The 20942-nt window shown below is 50.2% G+C and overlaps 2 protein-coding genes across 3 annotated transcripts in view; one reads left to right on the top strand and one right to left on the bottom strand.

Annotated features, from left to right (window-relative positions):
• Nucleotides 1–8630: 8630 nt before the first annotated feature.
• On the top strand, nt 8631–12945 carry PEBP1 (phosphatidylethanolamine binding protein 1). The gene is made up of 4 exons (XM_006266410.4): nt 8631–8806; nt 8919–9028; nt 9468–9568; nt 11636–12945. Exons 1-4 carry the CDS (start codon nt 8672–8674, stop codon nt 11851–11853), a joined length of 564 nt encoding a protein of 187 aa, XP_006266472.1. The 5' UTR covers nt 8631–8671; the 3' UTR covers nt 11854–12945.
• A 4226-nt stretch (nt 12946–17171) lies between these two features.
• TAOK3 (TAO kinase 3) overlaps nt 17172–20942 on the bottom strand; it is a 151037-nt gene continuing 147266 nt past the window's right edge. For both annotated transcript variants that reach the window (XM_014593635.3, XM_059713551.1), the window contains one exon: nt 17172–18623. In XM_014593635.3, the coding sequence (XP_014449121.1) occupies nt 18462–18623 (162 nt within the window). In that variant the 3' untranslated portion in view covers nt 17172–18461. The remainder of the gene's footprint in view (nt 18624–20942) is intronic.

Below are 20942 nucleotides of genomic sequence, written 5' to 3'. Positions count from 1 at the left end.
CTGTTTCTGCCTCTTATCAGTAGGCTACCCACAAAGTTACCTGCAATCTAGGTAACAATGTACATAAGCCATACTAGTCAGCTGGGGCATGAATATTCCAGGGTACAGCTTGGAGAGTCCCACCAGGGGCATTTTGGGAGCTAAGAACATGCAAGGATATTTTTCCTAACTCATTGAGTAGGGAGAGGCTAAAGCTCGGATGTAGTCTGAAGGCTTGCAGACAAAACACACAATGACAGAGATCCAAATTAGTCCATCTCACAGCAGGAGGATGAGCCTATTAAAGTGCTTGGTCGTTGCAACCCCTGTCCTTGGGTCTCTAGCTCACTCTACACAGCCAGGAAGTGGAAGGAGCCATCTGGTAACTGCTAACCCTCTGGCACACTACTCCCTGACAACAGGGCCAGAAATCTGGGGCACTCTCAGAAAGTCCCTAACAGCCCTATCAGCTTCTCCACATCTGTCCCTGAAATGCAGACCTGCATCTTGTTCCTAACACTGGGACATGGGAATTCTTACTAGGTCACTCTGTTAACAAAGCACATTAGGTAAGACCTTGACTCACTAAATCAAAGACTGCTCTCAGTTACATCCGCAAGGCCAGGCTCAGGGATGAGATCTAAGGTCAGGCAAGAAATCTCTGCACTATCTACAACCACTTGTCAATGCCCAAGTGAACATGAGGAAGTCCAGGCTGGTAAAACATAATGCTTAGAAGTTGGAAGCAGATATCAGCTAAGATGAGGGATGACACAAGCAATAAATGCTCTCTTATACCCCCTTGCAGCTGTTCCATTTGAGGCATACCTCTTCTCTCTTCTGACCCCTCTCCAGTGCAACGCCTTACACTTAAGTTGGACCTAGTTTGTCATATATTACTACTCCTCTCACCCCACAGCTGTAGGCCCCAGGGATTTTAGCTGCCTTGGCTTCCCTCAGGAGCACCTGGAAACTTGGAACTTGAACACCGGAGACTTGTGTTGCCAAGGCTAACCAGGCTGGGAGCATCACAGCTCCTCAAAGGAAGTCAGCCTCTGAGGGCATGAACTGGGCACTGGCCTTGGGCACAATGGCAGGAATCTACCCCCAAAAAGAGGGAAGAGAATTCACTGATGTGCTAGTGCAAAGGGGCTCCACAGTCCTAGCAAATAACCGTGTATGGGAAAGCTTACAAGAGGAGATGCTTCAGGGCAGGCCAGGGTCAAGCTGGGAGTGGAAGGAGGAACTATTTGGTGGTGTTATGTTTGCACTCCTGTTGCAGTAGCCCAGGAGAGCAACTGTATGAACTACCTCCCTGGATCCCTGTACTGGACCTAGGACAAATCTGAACCAGTCTCCTAGCCAATGAGCCTGTTGTAACCAACTGTTGTCTACACGTTACAGCCCAACATTAACACACAGGTAGAGCCATGCACTGACTGTGGTGCTTGGTGGGGGGTCATGCCTGTGATCTTGAACACCGCACACAGACTCTGACCACCTGCCTTATTTCATACAGTCACCAAGCACTCGTAGCACAGTACACAGTGCAACCACTTAGGCCTGTCTGGATTTGTACCAGCCACTTTAACAACAACAGATCTGATTGTGAGCTATCCTGCACCCCACAGAATGGGCTCTGGACCATCTCACCCTTTATCTTTACTCTGTTAATTTCCCTTTGACAAATGATGCTCTCAGTCAAGCGCTTGTCATACTGACTGTGAGGAAGCAATTCCTGTCTGAGATCTATATATCTTCAGCTGTTATCTGTTTCAAATTAACCTCCTCTTCTGCAGGTTCTCTTTCCTCTTGCACTGTTCTGTTTCCTGAAATATTTACCTAAATCTGTTGTGCACGAAAAGAAACAAAAGAAAGTCTTATGTTTCCGCCAGGAAGAGGAAAGCCATGACTCTGACCCCACAAAGATTTACTCATGCAATTAGCCTGGCCTCAGTGAATGTAATGGGGCAAAAGGTAAAGCAGAATGAGCCATTCCTCTGCCTGGCACTCCAGGGTCAGACGATCTCTCAGAACCATCTAACTCAGGGGTAGGGAACCCCCAGCCTGGGTGCCAGAGTGTGGCACTCAAAGTCTTTTGCTTGGCATGCATGCATCTGGGTGGATGATGGGGAAGGGGCTGGGGCCTACCTGGCCACAAGAATCAGGCCCTTCGTGGTCCCATCATCTGCTTCTGGCATGCCAACATCTTACAAGTTGAAGTTGTGGACGTCTTTGGCACTCTGCCCAAAAATGTTGCCTACCCCTGATCTAGCTTCTCTGGAGACCAAGGTGATAAGAGGAATCCAGGCATACTGGGGAAACCTGGGGTGTCAGGTGGAAAAGGTGCTACTGAGAAGCCTGGACTAGGATTCCCAGAATCTCCTGGTTCTAAAGGTTTCCCAGGTCATCCTGGCCCACCTGGTCAGCCAGGGCCACCAGGTTGTGCTGGCTTGGATGGCTTACTAAGTACACCAGGATTGCCAGGTTGAAAAGGTGCACCTGGAATGGGGCTCTCAAGCCCACATGGTATCTCTGGTGCTAAGGGAGCTACAGGACTGCCTGGCTTGCATGGCATCCTAGGCATAAGGTCTACAAGGCTGTGGAATAGACTGCCTGGGAAAGCTGCGGACTCTACATCACTGGAGGTTCACAGATTCATAGATGTTAGGGTCGGAAGGGACCTCAATAGATCATCGAGTCCGACCCCCTGCATAGGCAGGAAAGAGTGCTGGGTTTAGATGACCCCAGCTAGATGCCTATCTAACCTCCTCTTGAAGACCCCCAGGGTAGGGGAGAGCACCACCTCCCTTGGGAGCCCGTTCCAGACTTTGGCCACTCGAACTGTGAAGAAGTTCTTCCTAATGTCTAGTCTAAATCTGCTCTCTGCTAGCTTGTGCCCATTATTTCTTGTAACCCCCGTGGGCACCTTGGTGAGTAAAACCTCACCAATTCCCTTCTGTGCCCCCGTGATGAACTTATAGGCAGCCACAAGGTCGCCTCTCAACCTTCTCTTGCGGAGGCTTAAAAGGTTCAGGTTCTCTAGTCTCTCCTCGTAGGGCTTGGTCTGCAGGCCCTTGACCATACGAGTGGCCCTTCTCTGGACCCTCTCCAGGTTCTCCACATCCCTCTTGAAGTGCGGCGCCCAAAATTGCACACAGTATTCCAACTGCGGTCTGACTGGCGCCCGATAGAGGGGAAGTATCACCTCCTTGGATCTGTTTGTCATGCATCTGCTGATGCACGATAAAGTGCCATTAGCTTTCCTGATGACTTCGTTACACTGACAACTCACGTTCACCTTGGAGTCCACTAGGACTCCAAGATCCCTTTCCGCTTCCATGCCACCAGGCAGGTCATTTCCTAGGCAGTAGGTATGCTGGACATTTTTCCTCCCTAGGTGCAGCACTTTGCATTTCTCCTTGTTGAATTGCATTCTGTTGTTTTCTGCCCAGATGTCCAACCTGCCCAGGTCTGCTTGTAGTTGTTCCCTGCCCTCTGGTGTGTTCACTTCTCCCCACAGTTTTGTGTCATCCGCAAACTTGGACAGAGTACACTTCAATCCTTCGTCCAAGTCGCTGATGAAGACACTGAAGAGTATCGGTCCAAGGACCAAGCCCTGAGGGATCCCACTGCCCACACCCTTCCAGGTCGATACTGACCCATCCACTACGACCCTCTGGGTATGACCCTCTAGCCAATTTGCCACCCACTGGACCGTGTAGTCATCCAAGTCACAGCCTCTTAACTTGTTCACCAGTATAGTGTGGGATACCGTATCGAAGGCCTTCCTGAAGTCTAAGTAAACGACGTCAACCCCTACTCCTGCATCCAGGTGTTTTGTAACCTGGTCATAAAAAGAGACTAGATTAGTCAGGCACGATCTACCTGCTATGAACCCGTGCTGGTTTCCCCTCAGCATAATTTTTCCTGCCAGGCTCTCGCAAATGTGAGCCTTGATAATTTTTTCAAAGACTTTGCCAAGGATGGAGGTGAGACTGGCTGGCCTATAGTTGCCTGGGTCCTCCTTCCTCCCCTTCTTGAAAATGGGGACCACATTGGCCCTTTTCCAGTCCTCCGGGACCTGGCCTATGCGCCACGAGCGTTCAGATATTCCCGCCAGTGGCTGTGCAGCGACGTCAGCCAGTGCCTTCAGTACCCTCGGATGGAGCTCACCCGGGCCTGCCGACTTAAACGCAGGCAGTTCCTCCAAGTGCCTCTGCACCATCTCATGATCTATGCATGGAAGTCTGGCACCTTGCTGCTGCCTCTCTACAACCCCAGTGAGAGACTTGTCGAGCCCCTCACTTAGGAACAGTGAGGCAAAGAACTCATTGAGGAGTTCAGCCTTGTCCCCCCTGTCCATCACCAATTGCTTATGCCCATTTAGTAGGGGTCCTATTCCTCCCTGGGCCTTCCTTTTACTCCCTATATATCTAAAAAAACAATTTTTTGTTATCCTTAACTTGGGCTGCCATCCTCAGCTCCATGGTAGCTTTGGCCTGTCTAACTGCCTCCCTACAAGCGCGAGCAGAGGAGGTATACTCCTCTTTAGTAATCTCTCCCCATTTCCACTTTTTATATGCCCCCCTTTTAGCCTGTAGACTGCTCTGGGTTTCTCTGGTCAGCCAAGGAAGCCTCTTGGCCCCTTTCCCCCTTTTTCCCCACATCGGGATCGTCTCCCTGTGCCCGAAGGATCATTTCCTTAAGGCACAGCAACTTTTCCTGGGCTCCCATCTCTTCAAAACTCTTACTCTGCAGTGCGTCCTTGACTAAACGCCCAAGTTCATTGAAATCAGCTTTCCTAAAGTCTAGCACTTTCACCCTACTAGTTACCTTACCCACTCGATGTCTTATGATGAATTCTATTATTTGGTGATCACTGTCCCCTAGGTGACCACTGATCTGTAGGTCTCCTACCATGTCATCCCCTGTTGACAATACCAGGTCCAGTAAGGCATCCCCCCTAGTGGGACCATGTACCTCCTGGTGTCAGGTGGAGGTCCTGTACACAGGATAGGAACCTGCGTGAACGGTGGGACTTTGCTGTCTGCGTCTCCCAGCAGATGTCTGGGTAGTTTAGGTCCCCCATGACTATCGCCTCCCTAGTCTTTATGGTCTCCGAGAGCTGCCTCAGGAGCCTCAAATCTAGTTCTTCCCCTTGGTGTGGGGGTCTGTAGCAGACCCCTCCCACCAAATCTCTTTCTCCTTGACCTCCATGTAACCTAACCCACAATCCTTCTACTTCCTCCTCCTCCGATTCAAGAGGTGTTCAAGAGGTTGGACAGCCACTGGTCAGGGGTGATCTAGGCATAGCTATGCCTATTTTCTACCATGGGTATTTCCCATGCTTCTGGGCTTTGCTGGTTGTTCCTGCCCCCTCCTGCTCCCTTTTTTTTTTTTTTTTTTTGCTATACAGTATGTGTCAGGGGATGTTTAAGCTTCCCCAGAGGCATTGTGTGTTGGCTATAGCTGAGGCTGGGGACTTAAACTGGGGTGTGTCAATTCTCTTGCCAGGAGCAAACCCAGAGGTTTCTGGCTAGAGGATCTTGCCCCTCTGCTCAGGATCGGACTGATCATAATATTCGGGATCAGGAAGCAATTTTACCTCATGGTCAGATTGGTATGAACTGTGGGGGTTTTCGCCTTCCTCTGTAGCAGGGGGCATGCCCTTGACCCACGACCTCTTGAGCATATATTGACATGACTTTATAGAAGCAAAACACTGGCTGTTGTGGTTCCCCTGCTTTACCTGTGGCGGGTGAGGGTGTTAGGTCTATGTTGTGTCAGGGTTGAGGGTAGTCTTATGTAAAGTTTAGATTATGGTTATATGTGATGGTTTGGAGAGGGATGATCTGGCCTCAGGCAGGGGGTTGGACTAGATGACCTCTGGAGGTCCCTTGTAGCCCTCCTTCTCTGTGATTCTAAGGCAACTCTGTTCTACAAAGTCCTGCCAGTGCCAACGGAGACAAAGGGTGAACTCAGCTGGGATGGAATATGGGGTGCTCCTGGCATCAAGACTGACCAAGGTATCCTGGGAAGTGGGCTTCCAGGAATTCCAGGGAGAAAAAGTCCTTCAAGGATCCTAAGATTTCTGTGCTCAATGGAGCGGAGGGAGTGAAAGGTAAACTGAATGGGGCCAGTCCACCAGGCCCTCCTGTTGGTTTCACTGGTGAGAACACAGTCATCTCAGGTTTCCCTGGAGATCCTGGGGCTCCAGAAATCCCAGGTCATCAAGGATATGAAGGCATTGGTAGCTTGCTGGGACTTCCTCGTGCTACAAGTGCTAAGACTCCCGTACCAACCTCCTTACAGCAGTAGCTGTCACCTGGACGACCTGGAAGACCTGGTTGGCCAGCTAAAGCTACTGGGCCTCCGTGGGAGCCCTTCAGCCCAGGTCTATCAAGACCTCCTCACAGACCTGGAAGGTCTGGTTCACCTTTGTATCCCCTCTGACCTATAGATCCAGATGGCCCCCATTGTCCAGGTATTCACGGTTTTACAGGCTATCCCTCCAGCATTGCTTCTGGTAGCTGTCCAGTATGTGACAGCCTATGCAATCCTAGAGATCCTGGAAGACCTGGAAAACCATTGCTCCCCAGAGCTCCTGATAAGTGATAATCCAATTATTACCTCGTCTGGGACTCCTGATTCACCCCACCCCTAGACCTAAAGGGTGAATTCAGCAGGTCCTTAGCTAATAATTCCCTTAACTTCCAAGAGAGCCTTCCTCTGAGAATCACAGGACATTTTGGGTCTAAGTTTTATAATGATCCATAACAAATAGGAATGATTATCCTCTTTTTACTGATAGAGAAAGTGAGGCACATACAGATAGAAAAACTGAGGCACTTGTTAGGGTCACTTATTTGAGGCAGGGGCAGCCGTGAAAAGAACCCCAATGTCCTTACTCCCTGCCTCACACCTATATTGTGTGACTAACAATACACAGCCCATATTATAACCTGAAAACACAGACTTACCACCTAACAGTTGCAAACAGACAGGTAGGGGCTGGGGGTCACAGCCACCCTGCCCTTCCCATGTTGCTGAGAGTAAAAGGACCCTGGGTAGGTGGGGGAGAACTGTGCAGGGAAGGTTACCCAGCAAAGAAAGGACAAAAGTGCCCTAACATACCATTTTGTGATCTGGCTGTAGGAGTAGATTTCCTCCCAAACAATAGGACTCGATCATACTTACTGCAGGGGTGTCAAGTGAACAGTGCTCAAGGCAGTTTCACAAAAGGCTCAAAAGCCACCCTGACACTATTACTGACCTGTGGTTTTTGTCTCAGTGGCACGGGCAGGTGGGGGGTCATGCAGGTCACTCAGCAAGGAACTGCTTTACCTCAGGCAGCCTCTTGCACCTGCAGACTCCAGTCACAGCTGCAGCTGGATCCTTGTGTCCTGGGGCACGCAGAGCTTATGGGGCCTGTGCAGAGCCTCACTTCAACAGCACAGCCTGGGACCTTCCTCGTGCGGTCATTTTTGAGTACTTTAGGCAACAGGCTCACAGCTGTCAGACCTCACCCCAGGGTGCAGATGGGGTCCAGTGGCAGTAACTCCTTGTGACAGTCCTCCTAGGGGGGTCACTGCTGGCTCAAGAACTTATTTTGAAAACAAAAGGCTCATTGTTTTTGTGGTGGCAAAGAAAAGCTTCAAAGGGCTTGCCCTCTTCTAGACTGGTGGAAATATCAGGCCTATTTGATGTACATGGGAGTCATGGGATGACCCCCAAAAGAAACTGCTAGCCCCTCCTGTTATTAGACAGGGCTATTAAATGTGCACCAACAGCTTTCTTGGGACAACTAAAGAACAGAGACAGGAGTGAGGGTCAGAGGTTAATAACAAGTGCTCCACGGGGGACACGAAGCAGAGCCAGCACCCACCGGCCTTGAACAACTCCAAGGAGCCAGTGGACGCTGCCCACCAAAACTGCCCTGAGATGTGATGGATGAGGGGCAGGAAGATGGCCCCAGAGTCACCGGGGGTCCTCCTGGCTGGGGCCTCCTTGCTGGGCAGAGATGGCCAGCTTAGCTAGGCCCAGGGGAGGTGTGGACAAGTCAGGAAGTAAAAGAAATAGCCTGGCTGCTCACCACAGCCTGGGGAGAGTCCACCTCCCTTCTCCTAGACCAACCTGCCACAGCCCGGCACTCCCACCTCAAGCCCTTTCCCCTGCCCCATCTGCTGCTCTGCTTTCTGCCCCCTGCCCCATCTGCCGCTGTGCCCGATCCCCCAGGCTGCCTGCTCCCCGGGCCATGCGTGCGGGCACCCCTGCCCTGGAGCAGAGCCCGTTTCAGAGCTGCCCCAGGGGAAGGCGGGGAGGGCAGGTCACCCAGCCCGGGGGAAGCTGCACAACAGGCTGGATCACACCCACAGCTGCACCGGGCACGGGTCTCCTGGGTGAACCTGGGCACCCTCACACCTGATTTGCTTGATACCAGGCCAGGACCAGGGGTCAGGGGTCAGGGTGGGGGAGGGAGGGAAAAAGCCTCAACCCCGCCCACCCGCAGCCCAGTCTAGTTGCAGCCAAAGCTAGCTGTCAAGCCCCGCCCCCCGCTCCTGAACCAATGGGCGCCGCCCGGCGCGGCCGGGGATTGCAGGGCGCCGCTGTCACTCCGCCGCCGCCGCCGTGGGATCTCGCGGGCGCCGCCGCCGCCGCCGCAGTCGCGCGCTGAGCCCGAGCTGGGGAGATGCCGCTGCAGCTGGCGCAGTGGGGCGGGCCGCTGAGCCTGGGCGAGGTGGAGCAGCAGCCGACGCAGCCCCTGCGGGTCAAGTACGGCTCCGTGGAGATCGACGAGCTGGGCAAGGTGCTCACGCCCACGCAGGTGCGTGTAGCGCGGCCCCGGCCCCGGCCTGCTCGCGGGCCCGAGTGCGGGGCGGGCGGGAGCGGGAGCGGGGACGGGTCTCACGGGCCGGGCCGGGTTCCCCTCCCCGCAGGTGCAGAGCCGCCCGACCAGCATCGAGTGGGACGGCTGCGACCCGCAGAAGCTGTACACCCTGGTGCTGACCGACCCCGACGCGCCCAGCAGGAAGGACCCGAAGTTCAGGTACCTGGTTGGGGGGGCCCGGCCTGGTTGCTGCTCAGTCATTATCGACCCGCCGTGCTGCGTCTGTTGGCAGAAAAGAGGCCTAAAACAGTCCCACAACTTGGCATGAGTCCTGCAGCGAGATGAGAGCCTGGGACTGACCCCAGGGCTCCCGCGCTAGCGAAGGACTGTCCTCCCCAAGCCCCTGCACGCCCAGGCCGTGGCAACAGGGGTTACTCGCAGCGAAGAGCTGCCTGCGCTGCCCAAACCCGTTGTGCTTGTGTGAAATTACCCCCGCCTAATTATTTCCAAGGGCAAATTTGGCAGGACTGGCTCAGGACCAAGAGTGAGCGGGGGGAGGAATTTAGTTCTGGCGCTTGCTTTGTGCATACCTGGCCCTGGAAAGCACGGTCATCGGGAGAGGCTGCAGCTTCTAACTTGTGTCTGATCTGCTTTTTAGGGAATGGCATCACTTTCTTGTGACCAACATGAAAGGAAATGACATCAAAAGTGGGCAAGTCCTGTCTGACTATGTTGGCTCTGGACCTCCCAAAGGAACAGGTCAGTAACTGGTGACCCTCTTTTTTGGTTCAAGGTCCTGGACAGGCTAATGCAAGGTGAGTATTGCAGTGCTCTCATTTGCTTAACAAATCTGCAGCTCATGCAGCGAGTGTGAAGTTCCTAGCACTGAAAAAAATGCTGTAGGCAGCTTTAAGAAAGAAACTAGCTTGTTCAGAAGTGATGCTGGAAACATGTCCCATGTAATATTTTACAGGGAGGCAGGAGACCACTGCTCTTGACCCTGTAACACGTATAGCAGGGCCCAGCACTTCCAATGTTCCTTTAGCACGTCACCATTCTCTGGGTACATTGATTGATTGCTTGCATTAGGGCATGGAGGTAACTTTATCATTGAGTACAAATCTGGGTGGTTCTAAGTTGAAGGGGTTGGTTTAAACCACAAACCCTGAAAGCTAGTCAGAGCTGGGCTACCTCTCTCTCTACTTGTGCTGAATTAGAATTGCTTTCCTCCAAGGAGACTATTAGAAGGGCTCAGCACCTGGGAGGCAGTACCTGCTGCTGGAGACTATTCTCCAGAGTGAACATAGACTAAGTCTGTCTGGCAGTCAAAGGCCTCTTGAGTCATTTAGAACAGGTGTTTAAGTGCTCCACTGCATATGGAAAGTACTGGCAAGGGAGGCATGTTCAGAGAATGCCAACACTGACCCTCAGACTATAAAACCAGAAGATCGGTATTGGCCACTTGCCGCCTTGCCCCTTCTCAACCCTGCAAGCGCAGAATCGCAGCAACAAGAACCCTTTCGGATCTACAGCCTAACCATTAGCAGGAGCTGTATGTACACCCAACAGATCCTTAAAGGAATGGTTGTCAACTGGGGGTATGCGTACCCCTAGGGGTACTTAAAAGGGTCGTAGGGGGTACGTAGGACCCTGTGTGTGCACACGCGCAGGTGCAGTGCTGCACGGGGCAGTCAGGAGCACAGCCTGGCCATGTGGAGAGCAGCTGGGTCTGGCAGGTAAGTTAGTTGGGGGGGGGGAGTGGAGCAGGGGCATGCAGGGGGGTGTGCCCCAAGATCTGCGGACGGGGTGAGATGGGGCAGGCTCTGTTTGGACAGCAGCGGTGCTGGGAGGGGGGTGAGGGGGGCTACAGCAAACTGGGGTAGCTGCAGGCCTTTCTCCCCCCCCCTCCCCTCCCTATAAGCACCTGTGGTGAGGGAGGGAAGGGCAGGGGCTGAGGCAGGCACTGCCCAGCCGGAGCAGAGTCATGAGTGGCTCGCCTGGGGGCAGCTCGCGCTGCTGCATGCAACCTGGGGGTGGGGGGCAGCATGTACCCCCTGATCTGCATGCAGGCCGTGGCATGCTGGGCCTGGGGCACAGCTGGGCTGTTCCCGGCAGGGATGTTGGGCCAGGTTGTGCTGCAAGCAGGGGTCCGGGGACCACAGTGAATCTTGGGGTGGCTGTAGCCGCACTCTTCCCCCCTCACCCTCCTGCTAGGAACAGCCTGGTGCAGACCCAAGGGCACGTGCCCCCCCCCCCAATGTTCCCAGAAGGGGTACATATGCTGAAAACCGTTGCTTTAAAGTAAACTTGCCACACTTGACATCATCCCCTGACCCTCACCCCTGTGCCCTTTGGTAGGAATTGTATTGTTGCTGAACAGTTAGTTGTAGCTTTAAGTCACTATTGGAGTGTGACAAATGGATCTGGAAAAAACTGAATACTGCCTTGTGGCTAACGCACTACTTTTTCTATTGAGACCCCCTTGAAATGGATTGAGTAGCTCATAAGACCCTTGCTGCCTTAATGTTTCCTTCAAATAGTTCTTCCCAGTGGCCTTGAATTACTTCCTGCTACATAAATGTTAAAAGTATGACATCCAGACCATGGAACTGAGAACGATTCCCTCCTATACTATGGTCTCTGCCCTGTCCTATGGCCTTCCTTGCACAGCAACAAAACTAACAAGTGAAAGTTACCTTTTAGCCAAAACCTTATTGTGTTGGGGAGGAGCTTATACAATTGCATAGTACAATACTTCCTTAACTTGGAAACAAATAAGTACCTTGTGTTAACCAGAAGCATCTTCCTTTCTCACCCAATCTGCAGGTCTTCACCGGTACGTGTGGCTGGTTTATGAGCAGCCGCAGCAACTGACCTGTGATGAGCCCATCCTGTCTAACCGATCTGGTGACCATCGTGGAAAATTCAAAGTAGCTTCATTTCGCAACAAGTATAAGCTGGGAGTTCCAGTGGCAGGCACATGCTACCAGGCAGAGTGGGATGACTACGTGCCCAAGCTCTATGAGCAACTGTCTGGGAAGTAGAGGCAGTGGCTTCACCCCCACCCCACTCGGTACCCCTCCTTCCCAAACTTTTTATCCCTTAGAATAGGTGTCTAGAGGGATATGTACTATCCCTTTAGGGAGATGAGTTTTGCCCACAAAAAGTCTCAATAGCTTAGTATTTAATTAGAGCAACTTCTTCCACCTGTCCCAGCTGCCCTTGTGAGATCTGTTTTGCTTTCATTTCTTGCTCTACACAAAGAGAGTGGAATCAGAGCTTTGTAACATCTGTATGCCCCACCCCTGCCCTGCATGAACTTGGGCACCTAAATGCCTTTTAAAGAGCTGGGCCCAAATTCCACAGACTCCTGTTGTGTTACATGTCTTTAGCTCTTTAAAAACCGGGACCTTATTGGCTTGCAGCAAGGGATCTCTATTTAGACTGATTTTAAAAAGGTAAAGGAGAAATTCTAGACCCTGTGTGGATACACTTGCTCACTGTTGCCCAAGGGTGCTAGTACACCAACACAGATTGGCTAAGTGAAAAGCTTAGAACTGCTGATGCCTTGTGAATAGCCTATAGCTCAGAAGCCCAGTGAGAAGGAAACTGTCTTTTCTTATTCCTTGACAAAGATAATCTGAGATTTTTAGTAAGAGCTCATCTGAACTTGCATCCTACTACATTCATGATCCAATACCTAATTTCATAAGATGATATTTGACTTGGCAAATAGCAGAAAAGCAAAAATTCAATCCCTTTCTGTGTCAACATATTACCTACACTACCAGGAGAAAGTGATGTTTAGTTGCTAGCAAAAAGTTCTACATTAACCTGTTGACAGTGAAAGAGCAATTACTTTAGTAAAGTTGGTATCATTGCGCTTGATCCTTTAAGGAGGTTGTTCCTGTGTTTCATAAGCAGTATTAGTTTGACCCTATTATCTGGTTTGATCTCCCTACACTGAGCACAAGGGGACAAAACTAATATGGGAAGGTTGCTTTAAACTTGACTTCCTGTTGCTGGCCTTTCTGGTGGGTTACAAACTCTACTTTTGTCCTGTGCAAGCTGTATTGTGACACAATGTTAATTTTGTTGCTTTTTGCTTAGAGTTCAATTAAAAAGAACTTAAAGACGCCCAGGCTCTTATTCCTTCTTTACTGAAGTGTCTATAAACTGCCATTGCTGTCATGCTGCCTTCTGACTTGATCAGCTTCTTTCAACTCCTTGGTCTAAGGGTACAAAGGTTTCTAGTCAGCACAAAGCATAGGGTGTGTTTCTACACCACTACCCTGTTTTGCTTTAAGCATGACCTCTGCTGCTCTGGGCTCTTGTGAGCAGGGACTATCAATTCTTGAAACTGGTTTGATATATGGGAGAACAGACAAAGCGTGTGAAACCAGGGTTGGTCAACTCATAGCCAACAGGCCACATGCAGCCTCTCGGGGGTTAAACTGCAGGCTCCTGCTCTTGTTCCTTGCTTTGCTCTCTTGTTGGCAGAGTCCTTTCCTTCCTGTAGCTTCCTCTGGCTCACTGTGCTCTTGGGGGCAGGGTTAAAGGAGACCTGGGGACTCTATGTGACATCTGCACTGGTACAGTGGAGGAGTCCCTCCTGGGCAGGGAGGCAGAGGCAAGGTGCATCACATCCATGTGTGCAGGGGACCTGTATAGTGTGCAGTTGGGAGGTCTGTGAAACTGGAGGCCCCTGTATTAAGCTGGGAGTAGGCCTAGCATATGCTCAGTCATCACATTCTCTGAAGGGTTCCCCCCCCCCCCTAAAACTAGTCCCTACACGACAGCCACGCTAGTGCTCTGCATAGGTGGAAATAGCTACACAAAGTGTACAGCAGAAACAGGCTTCAGAAACTTCAGAAAACTGATCTAACATCATACCTACCCCTTCCTTGTGAGCTGCTAGCAGGTGTTTTGCTGGAACAGTGAACAAAAAAAACAGTAGTTTGAAAAAGCAACCAGACCATTTAATGAGCCTGTCAGTCAAATTTCCTGTTGTCTGGGCTTATTTGATCCAGGAGTGACAGCCATGCTTATGTTGGTGGCACACAAGCCAGAATGCATGCCTACATGCAAATGACCTGGAAGTCTTGCTCAAAATAGTTTTGCCTTTGAAGAACAGAGTGCAAGATGAATGGAGGGAGGTGTGCAGCTGGAGAGGTATATATAACATTCAGAGTCCAAGCAGTTACACTAATAGCACATGTCCTAATGAAGTCTGCTTGCAGAGGGTAAGATGTGAACAGAGCAGCAATTCATATAGCACAGCTGCACAGTGCTCTCTGGAAAACACCTTAATCCTCCAGCTGTCCGGAAGCCACCGTCTCTCTCAGGGTTAGGGCAAGTAACTTGCTTGCTGTCCCAAATAATGTTTAGGGGGTCAAGCTCTAATTAGTCTTACATCTAAAGACAGTACAGTCTTAATCTATTTTGAAGAAACAGCTGAGTTTTAAAGCCATCTTGTGGGCTGCAGAAAACAATCTGCAGTTGCCATGGGGCAAATGGACCAAGATCTAGCTCCTTCCCTAGGCATTGGAGAAGAGACTAATCATTATTTTATAGGACTAACCAGGAAGAACTATCTCACTCCAGTTTTCAACCCCTTAACCTGAACCAAACTGGATGAATTTTCTCCTTTGCTATGTTGTTCCTCCTTAAGAATCTTTAATCCAGTCATCATTGTAGGGGGAAGGCAAGTTAGACCATCTTCCACCCCTTAACTTCTCTCCTCTGGTAAGGAGAGGTTGATAGGCTTACAGAGAAAGTTAACTCCTTGCTAAGAAGTGTTTTACTTCAAGACCAGTGATTCTTAACTGGGGTGCTGCAGCACCCTCAAGTGCCTTGAGAAACTTTCAAGGGTGCCACACAATGCAAACATGAGTCACAAGATAAACCCAGACATTTCAAATAGGAATCCATAGTGTTAAAAACATTCTGATCTGTTGTGGTTTTGCTGAGCAATTTGAAACAGAAAAGCTGCTCTAGTATTTTTCCATAGTTAAAAAAAACTGAAAACTAAAAGCTAGCATTTTCTAAGGGGTGCCTCAAATCTGAAAAGGTTGCGAACCATTGCTTTAGACAAATGCCATATCACGTTCTTTAATTCTTTGGTAGGGATAGCTACCAGTTTTTAGCCAGGGAACAATGCAAGCTGCTGCTGGCTCACTGATAGGAAATAACACATCATAGAGCATCATTCCTGCTCAGTGCTGCAAGGACCGTTTATCCCCTGGCTGGGCTAACTTTTAGGAGCAGAGAAAGACTTCAGCCTCCCCAGAGAGTGCTGACAGCATTGTTCCTTCTCTTCTCCTGCTCCCAGTCTATGGCCAGCTCCTTCAGGCAGCAGATCTGTAGCAAGCGTTGCTGATGTGGTAGCCAACCCAGCAGCAGCTTTCCCTCAGCCCTAGCACAGACAACAGGTTGCTCACTTTGCAATATATACCAACTGTACATTTTATGACCTTTCTGGACACAAGACAAAAATCTCTAACCACTCCAAATTGCACAAAATACAATCACTACAGCAGTAAGTCTCCTGGTCACTGCAGAGTTGAAGGCCCTGCCACTGCCAGTTTGCAAGACAGCAAGGCCAATGTTCAGGTGTGTCAATTACTTTATTAAAGGCTATGAAGCACCTACAACCAGTAGCAGTTTTCTATGTGATCCTGTGATGAAATGCACTTAAAGCTGGAGCAGAACGTAAGCATCTTTGAATCTATGGGTGACTAGTGCCTCCTGAGTTGGGGGGGGGGCACTTGCCCCCCCCCCCCAACTGGACAGTCAGCAACTGGGGAGGGGATCCCCCGGTGGCTGATCCTGTTGATCTGCAACTGGCAGCAGCGTGCCACTGGCACTTCCAGGCACACTGCTGGCACTTCCGGGTCAGTGGGATCAGCTGCAGGGCAACTGCTTCTCCTGGCACATTCCCCAGCTGGCACTCTCAGGGGTGTCACTAGCACTCTTGCCTGTCCCCCCTGCCTGGGAATGCTGGCCGACAGGGTGCATGTGCACCCCTTACACATTGCCACTGTTTGAATCCATGATGTAACTACTTGACTAAACATCACCATATACCCTTTCCTCCTATTTAATTGGTAATCCACCAAAACGTGCTTCACGTGTAGTGCTATAAAAGCCACGAGCAGTGTCAACATGCAGAAACACATGAATTCTTAGTGTAATTATTAACTGTAGACTAGAAACAAGATGTTACTCCAGCCTCTGCAGATGAACTGCAATCTTTGCCAACCTGCAAATAAAAAACCAAAATGTTTCATGACCAAATGCATGCAGCTAAGACTAATATGCTTATACCACTGGCTGATGAAGGTCTGGATGGGCTTGGTGGGCCAAATCCCTTGGTTAAGCTTAGTTAGTAAGGTTATTTTTTCTCCTTGAAACATCCTGAAAATAGGGCTACCTTTTACATCCATGGGTGGAGATGGTAAAGCCTATAGGAGAGGGAAAATGTATTCCCATTGATGGTAACTGTGTATGCATATGCCACGATCACCAGCAGCTGCAATAAAGTGGTTCCTTTTTAGTCAGGCATTTGACACCACATTCCCAAATGCTACAGTGGGCTAAAAGGGTGCGGTGTCAAAAGGCACTAGCTCTTGGCCTCTGCTCAACTTGCAAGTAAAATTGAGTAGGTCTGGCAGATTGATGGGCACAGCAGGGATCAGAAGAGGCCAGGACTATATTATGCTGGCAGCCATAGGGAGCCAGGCCTGCATCCATGGGGTGGCCATTATTGGAGGTTCAGTGTTTCCAAAGGGAAGGGGTGAGAAAGAAAAAGAAAACTGACAAAAAATGGTGACAAAATGGAGAGGAAGAAAGGGACCCAATCACTGTGCTGCCTGTGGGGAGCATCCGCTTGTTTCTCACATTGTAGGCAGTCTCAGCAAACCAGCCAAGAACGGCTAACAGTCCCTTCACTCCTTCTTGCAAGGAGGAGGAGGAAGAGAGAGATCACATTCACTAATTCTTATGGGAGCACAAAGGAACAAGCCTGTTGTAAGGTGTTACACAGTCTAATGCCAGGTATGGGGAGGAGTGGGGTGCACTGCAGGACTGGCTGGCTAAGTCTGGACTGCTGGAGGGTGGGTGTTGGCTGACTGCATATTACCCACTAAACATTTTGTCAGCAGCCCACACCCTGAGCAGCAAGGCCAATTCCTTAGGAGAAACCACTCTGCAGGTTAAGTGGGTTTGGCAGCTTGGAAGGGCAGCTTTGGCTGTGTCTTAAATACCTTAGGCCCACATTCCCCCTGCTCAGCCACCTCCTGGAACCCACAGGAGGGGGTCAGGCTGAGAGGCACTCTTCCCACTACAATGATACAGCGAGGCGTTGTGATGAACACTTTTATTTACAAATATAATTAAAAGCTCTGACAGTTATCCATGCTCTTCCTTTGAACCTGAAAAATGTTTTTGTTGTTTTTTTTAAAGTGCATGCAAAAGAAGTAAAGCCTTTTTTTTATCATTTTTTATTGTAAGAAAATACACAGTTTGAAAGTGTGAATAATGCAATATTTATGACCAAGATTATGGGGTTGGGTGGGCTCGGGGGGAGGAACACAAAAAAAAAAAAAGGAAAAAAAAAAGAAAAAAAAAGAAAGAAAAGAAAGATTGGGATGATCTGAGAGTGTGGTACTCCAAATACTGAATTGGAAAGCAGGAGCAGGGTGGCTGGGACAGGTGGGGGAAAGAGGGAAGAAGTAAAAAAATTTTGATCAGAGAAACAGTTAAAATACAATATGAAAATAAGTAAAAGCTCTCCTTAAATTCCTTCTATACACAAAATACATGATTTGACAAAGCCCAATTTGTGCTACTGGGATCCTGTGGGCTCGTTTAAATGTATTCACATTCTCTGCGACAGCAGAAAATGATTATGATACAATCAAGACTATGCCGAAGCTGAGGTCTCATCTCCACCTCACCTGGCATGGTTCTTTTTTTCTATTTTTTTAAAAATCACAAGATCTTTGCCCTGCTCCCTCCCCCACCCTCACAAAAGTAATAATATATGTCACCACTGATATGTACATCACGATTACGTTTTTTCTGTAAAATGTATCAAATTTCTCAATCTTTAATAAAATTTTTTATTTTATTATTTAATTATTCCTGATGAATAAATACCAAAAAAATAAAAATAAAATAAAATTATGCAGCAGCTAGTTAAGGTAAGGCTGCGGATTTAGTCTCTCTCCCCCTGGGTTTTATATATAATTTTTTAAATTATTTTTTGCTTATACTTTCATTGATTGGTGGTAAAATGAGTGATTGCTCATAAGCAACAAACATCCACTTTTTTTTGTTTCATTAAAATTGTCTCCAAAGTTTTCACTGAAACATTTTTAATCATTGCACAGAGACATCAATACTGTGACATACTATGAAAAAGACCGCCAAGGAGCTGTCCAGCACTGGAACTTGACACGGGTGGGGGGGAAGGGGGCCCCTGATGGAGTAAGAATATACAGGCACTAGTCCGACACGATGTCAGTAAGAGAGACAGAAAGAGAGAGAGCACGCCCGTTAACATGGGGAATGTTGGTTTTGCAGGTTTCTGTAATTATTTTGTTAGCTTTTTTCTTTTTTTGTTTTTTTGAAAATGGCAAGAAATTTAATCTCATCTATAGTCCTCCTTGGGATACTCTAATGTGACCAAATTCCCAAAGCCCATTCGCAGGCTCTCCATGTCAAACGTTTCAATCTCTCGCTCTTGCTTTTCCAACAGAAACTTTATCCTCTCGCTGCGTTCCTTCTGGAGGGCGGCTAGCTCCTCTTCAATCTGAAACGAGCACAGTCCGCAGCCTGTTCAGTAAGCGCCGAAAAGCACAGCGTACCCCAAAGTGCCAACCGGGTGGTACCCACCACTCAGGAACACAGGACTGGGAGGGGCCTCCTGGGCCATCGAGTTCAGTCCCCTGCTTCTGTGGGCCACCTTTTAACCAAGCGTTCCCCAACACTGCCACTTCAAATCCTTGCACACAACTGCAAAGCCCAAAGCTAGAATAACCAACACCCTATAACATACCAAAAGATAAAAGCAGGGGAGATGAGGGCATTGCCAGACACCTACCATGACTGAAGATTAGAGGTGCTCTGGTATATTGGCTGCCTATTGGATTGGCACTGATAAAAGGGAAATTTACATTATTGGCTATAGGCTTTTTTTGGGCTGTTGTAGCCGATAATGCTTGCAGATAATTATGTCTTCTAGCCCTGGACACTTGGGTTCCCTATCCCCCACGATGGGTTTCCCCTTGCAGGTGGGCAGCATTTTAGCCTGCAAAGGGTCTTACGTGGGGCTGCTGGGAGCGAGATGTAGGGGGTACTGCAGGCATGTGCATGGCCAAACATGCATGTGGCCAGGTATACAGCTAGGCAATGTGGACAGCAGCTCCCTGCAGTTAAGTCTATGGAGGAGAAGGGGAATGGGGGAGGGAAGGGGCATGGAGGGGGCAGATTGAGGCCCCCATGGTGAGTGAGGAAGTGGGATAGGGGCAGGGGGTGCTGCCTAGCCAGGGTGATGCATGGGATCTGGGGCAGGGAGTAGGACTGAACCACGGATGGCTCATCCACGGAGTGCAGGGGAGAGAGGGGTGGCTCCCTGCCACTGTGTGCACCCTGCAGGGGCGGCATGGGGGGGGGCATGTGCCCCCCATAATTGTGCATGAGGTGGATGTGGGTTGCTCACTGTGGGGTCTCCGCTCTGCTGCCTTTCCCTCAGGAGTCCCACGTTGGCAGGAGTGAGGGTGGCAAGCTGTGCCTCCTGCTGCTAGGTGGGCAGGGGGTGTGGGGCTGATGTGGGGCTTCCAGGGCAAAGGCAGCAGAGCAGAGAGCCCTGAGCCCACAGCAAATGAGCTTCAGTTCAAGCACTGCCACCATTTTTAAGCACAGGGACGCTTTTAAGTGGACCAGAGCTGAGCGGAGCAAAGACAGATGCGGGCTGCCCACTGCAGGCTTGGGGCTCTCTGCTCGGCTGCTTTTGTTCTGGGGAGTCCCGCGCTGGCCACACGCTGCTCGCCTGGCAGTGGGAGGCACAACTCGCTGCCCCCACCACCACTGGGCAGGCAGGGGTGCACAGCCAGTGTGGGGTTCCCAGGGCAAAGGTGGAGGAGCAGAGAGCCCCGAGCCTACAGGGGACAGCCCGCATCTGTCCCACACAGATCTGGGAGGGCACGTGCCCTCCCCCTCCCTGCCTCCCCTGGGGGGTGCATGCATTGGTAGGAAGCTCCCCCGAGGAGTGGCCCGTGGCTCCTTCCCACTTCCTGCCCTGATGTTTCAACTGGAATAAAATCAGTTATTGGACTGGCATCAGCTGATGTATGGTTGGTTAATAATCAGCAACTGGTATTAGCCAAGAAAATTTGTAATCGGTACACCCCTACTAGAAATGAGTTGCCTCTATAACCCAATGTGGTGACTGGAAATACTTGATTCCACATACCTCAATTCTTGTTGAACCAACAACTCTCTCTCCTGTCATATTATCCCTTTCATAAATTCATCCTGATCAATTTTACAGCAGTTCAGGTCCCCCACCCCTACTGTTCTGCAGATGGTGGGCAAACCCAGAATTTCAGAAAGGTCAGTGCAAGAGCCATGACCTGTGTTGTCGGGGCATCTGCATCCCCATTCCTGTCCCACCCTCCACACAAAGGTGGGCAGACCAAGTTGTAGAAACAGTAGCCAGGGACTTAAGTCCCTCAAGCACATAAAAATCTTCCCTCCCCACTTCATGCTCAGTGATACTTTCTCTCCCCTCCCTTCTTCCCCTCTGCTGCTGATCCTGGGGCAGGGGGTGGGAGGAGTTTCAAAGCTGCTCCTGCCTCACTCCAGTTGGGCTGCTCAGGGAGACAGGCTCAGTTAGGGTGGGCAGATTCCCTTCCCCCACACCTGCTTCCAGACTGGCAGGGCAGGAAGGAGACCTTTCCACTGCTGCTGCTGTCCACAGTTGAGCCCGGCTCCACAGAGCATGGCTGGAGCAGGCAGGAGAGGCTCTGGTGTTCTCACACCCACCACCCTCTGGAGAACAAGAGAGGATAGCAGTGGTGGGCAAGGGAGAGGGGGAAGGGCATGCAGGGGAGGTGCTGCTGAGTACAGA

This window comes from Alligator mississippiensis, chromosome 10, assembly GCF_030867095.1.
Source record: "Alligator mississippiensis isolate rAllMis1 chromosome 10, rAllMis1, whole genome shotgun sequence".
In the NCBI taxonomy this organism is placed as follows: Eukaryota; Metazoa; Chordata; order Crocodylia; family Alligatoridae; genus Alligator; species Alligator mississippiensis.
This window is presented reverse-complemented; position numbering and strand designations above follow the sequence as displayed.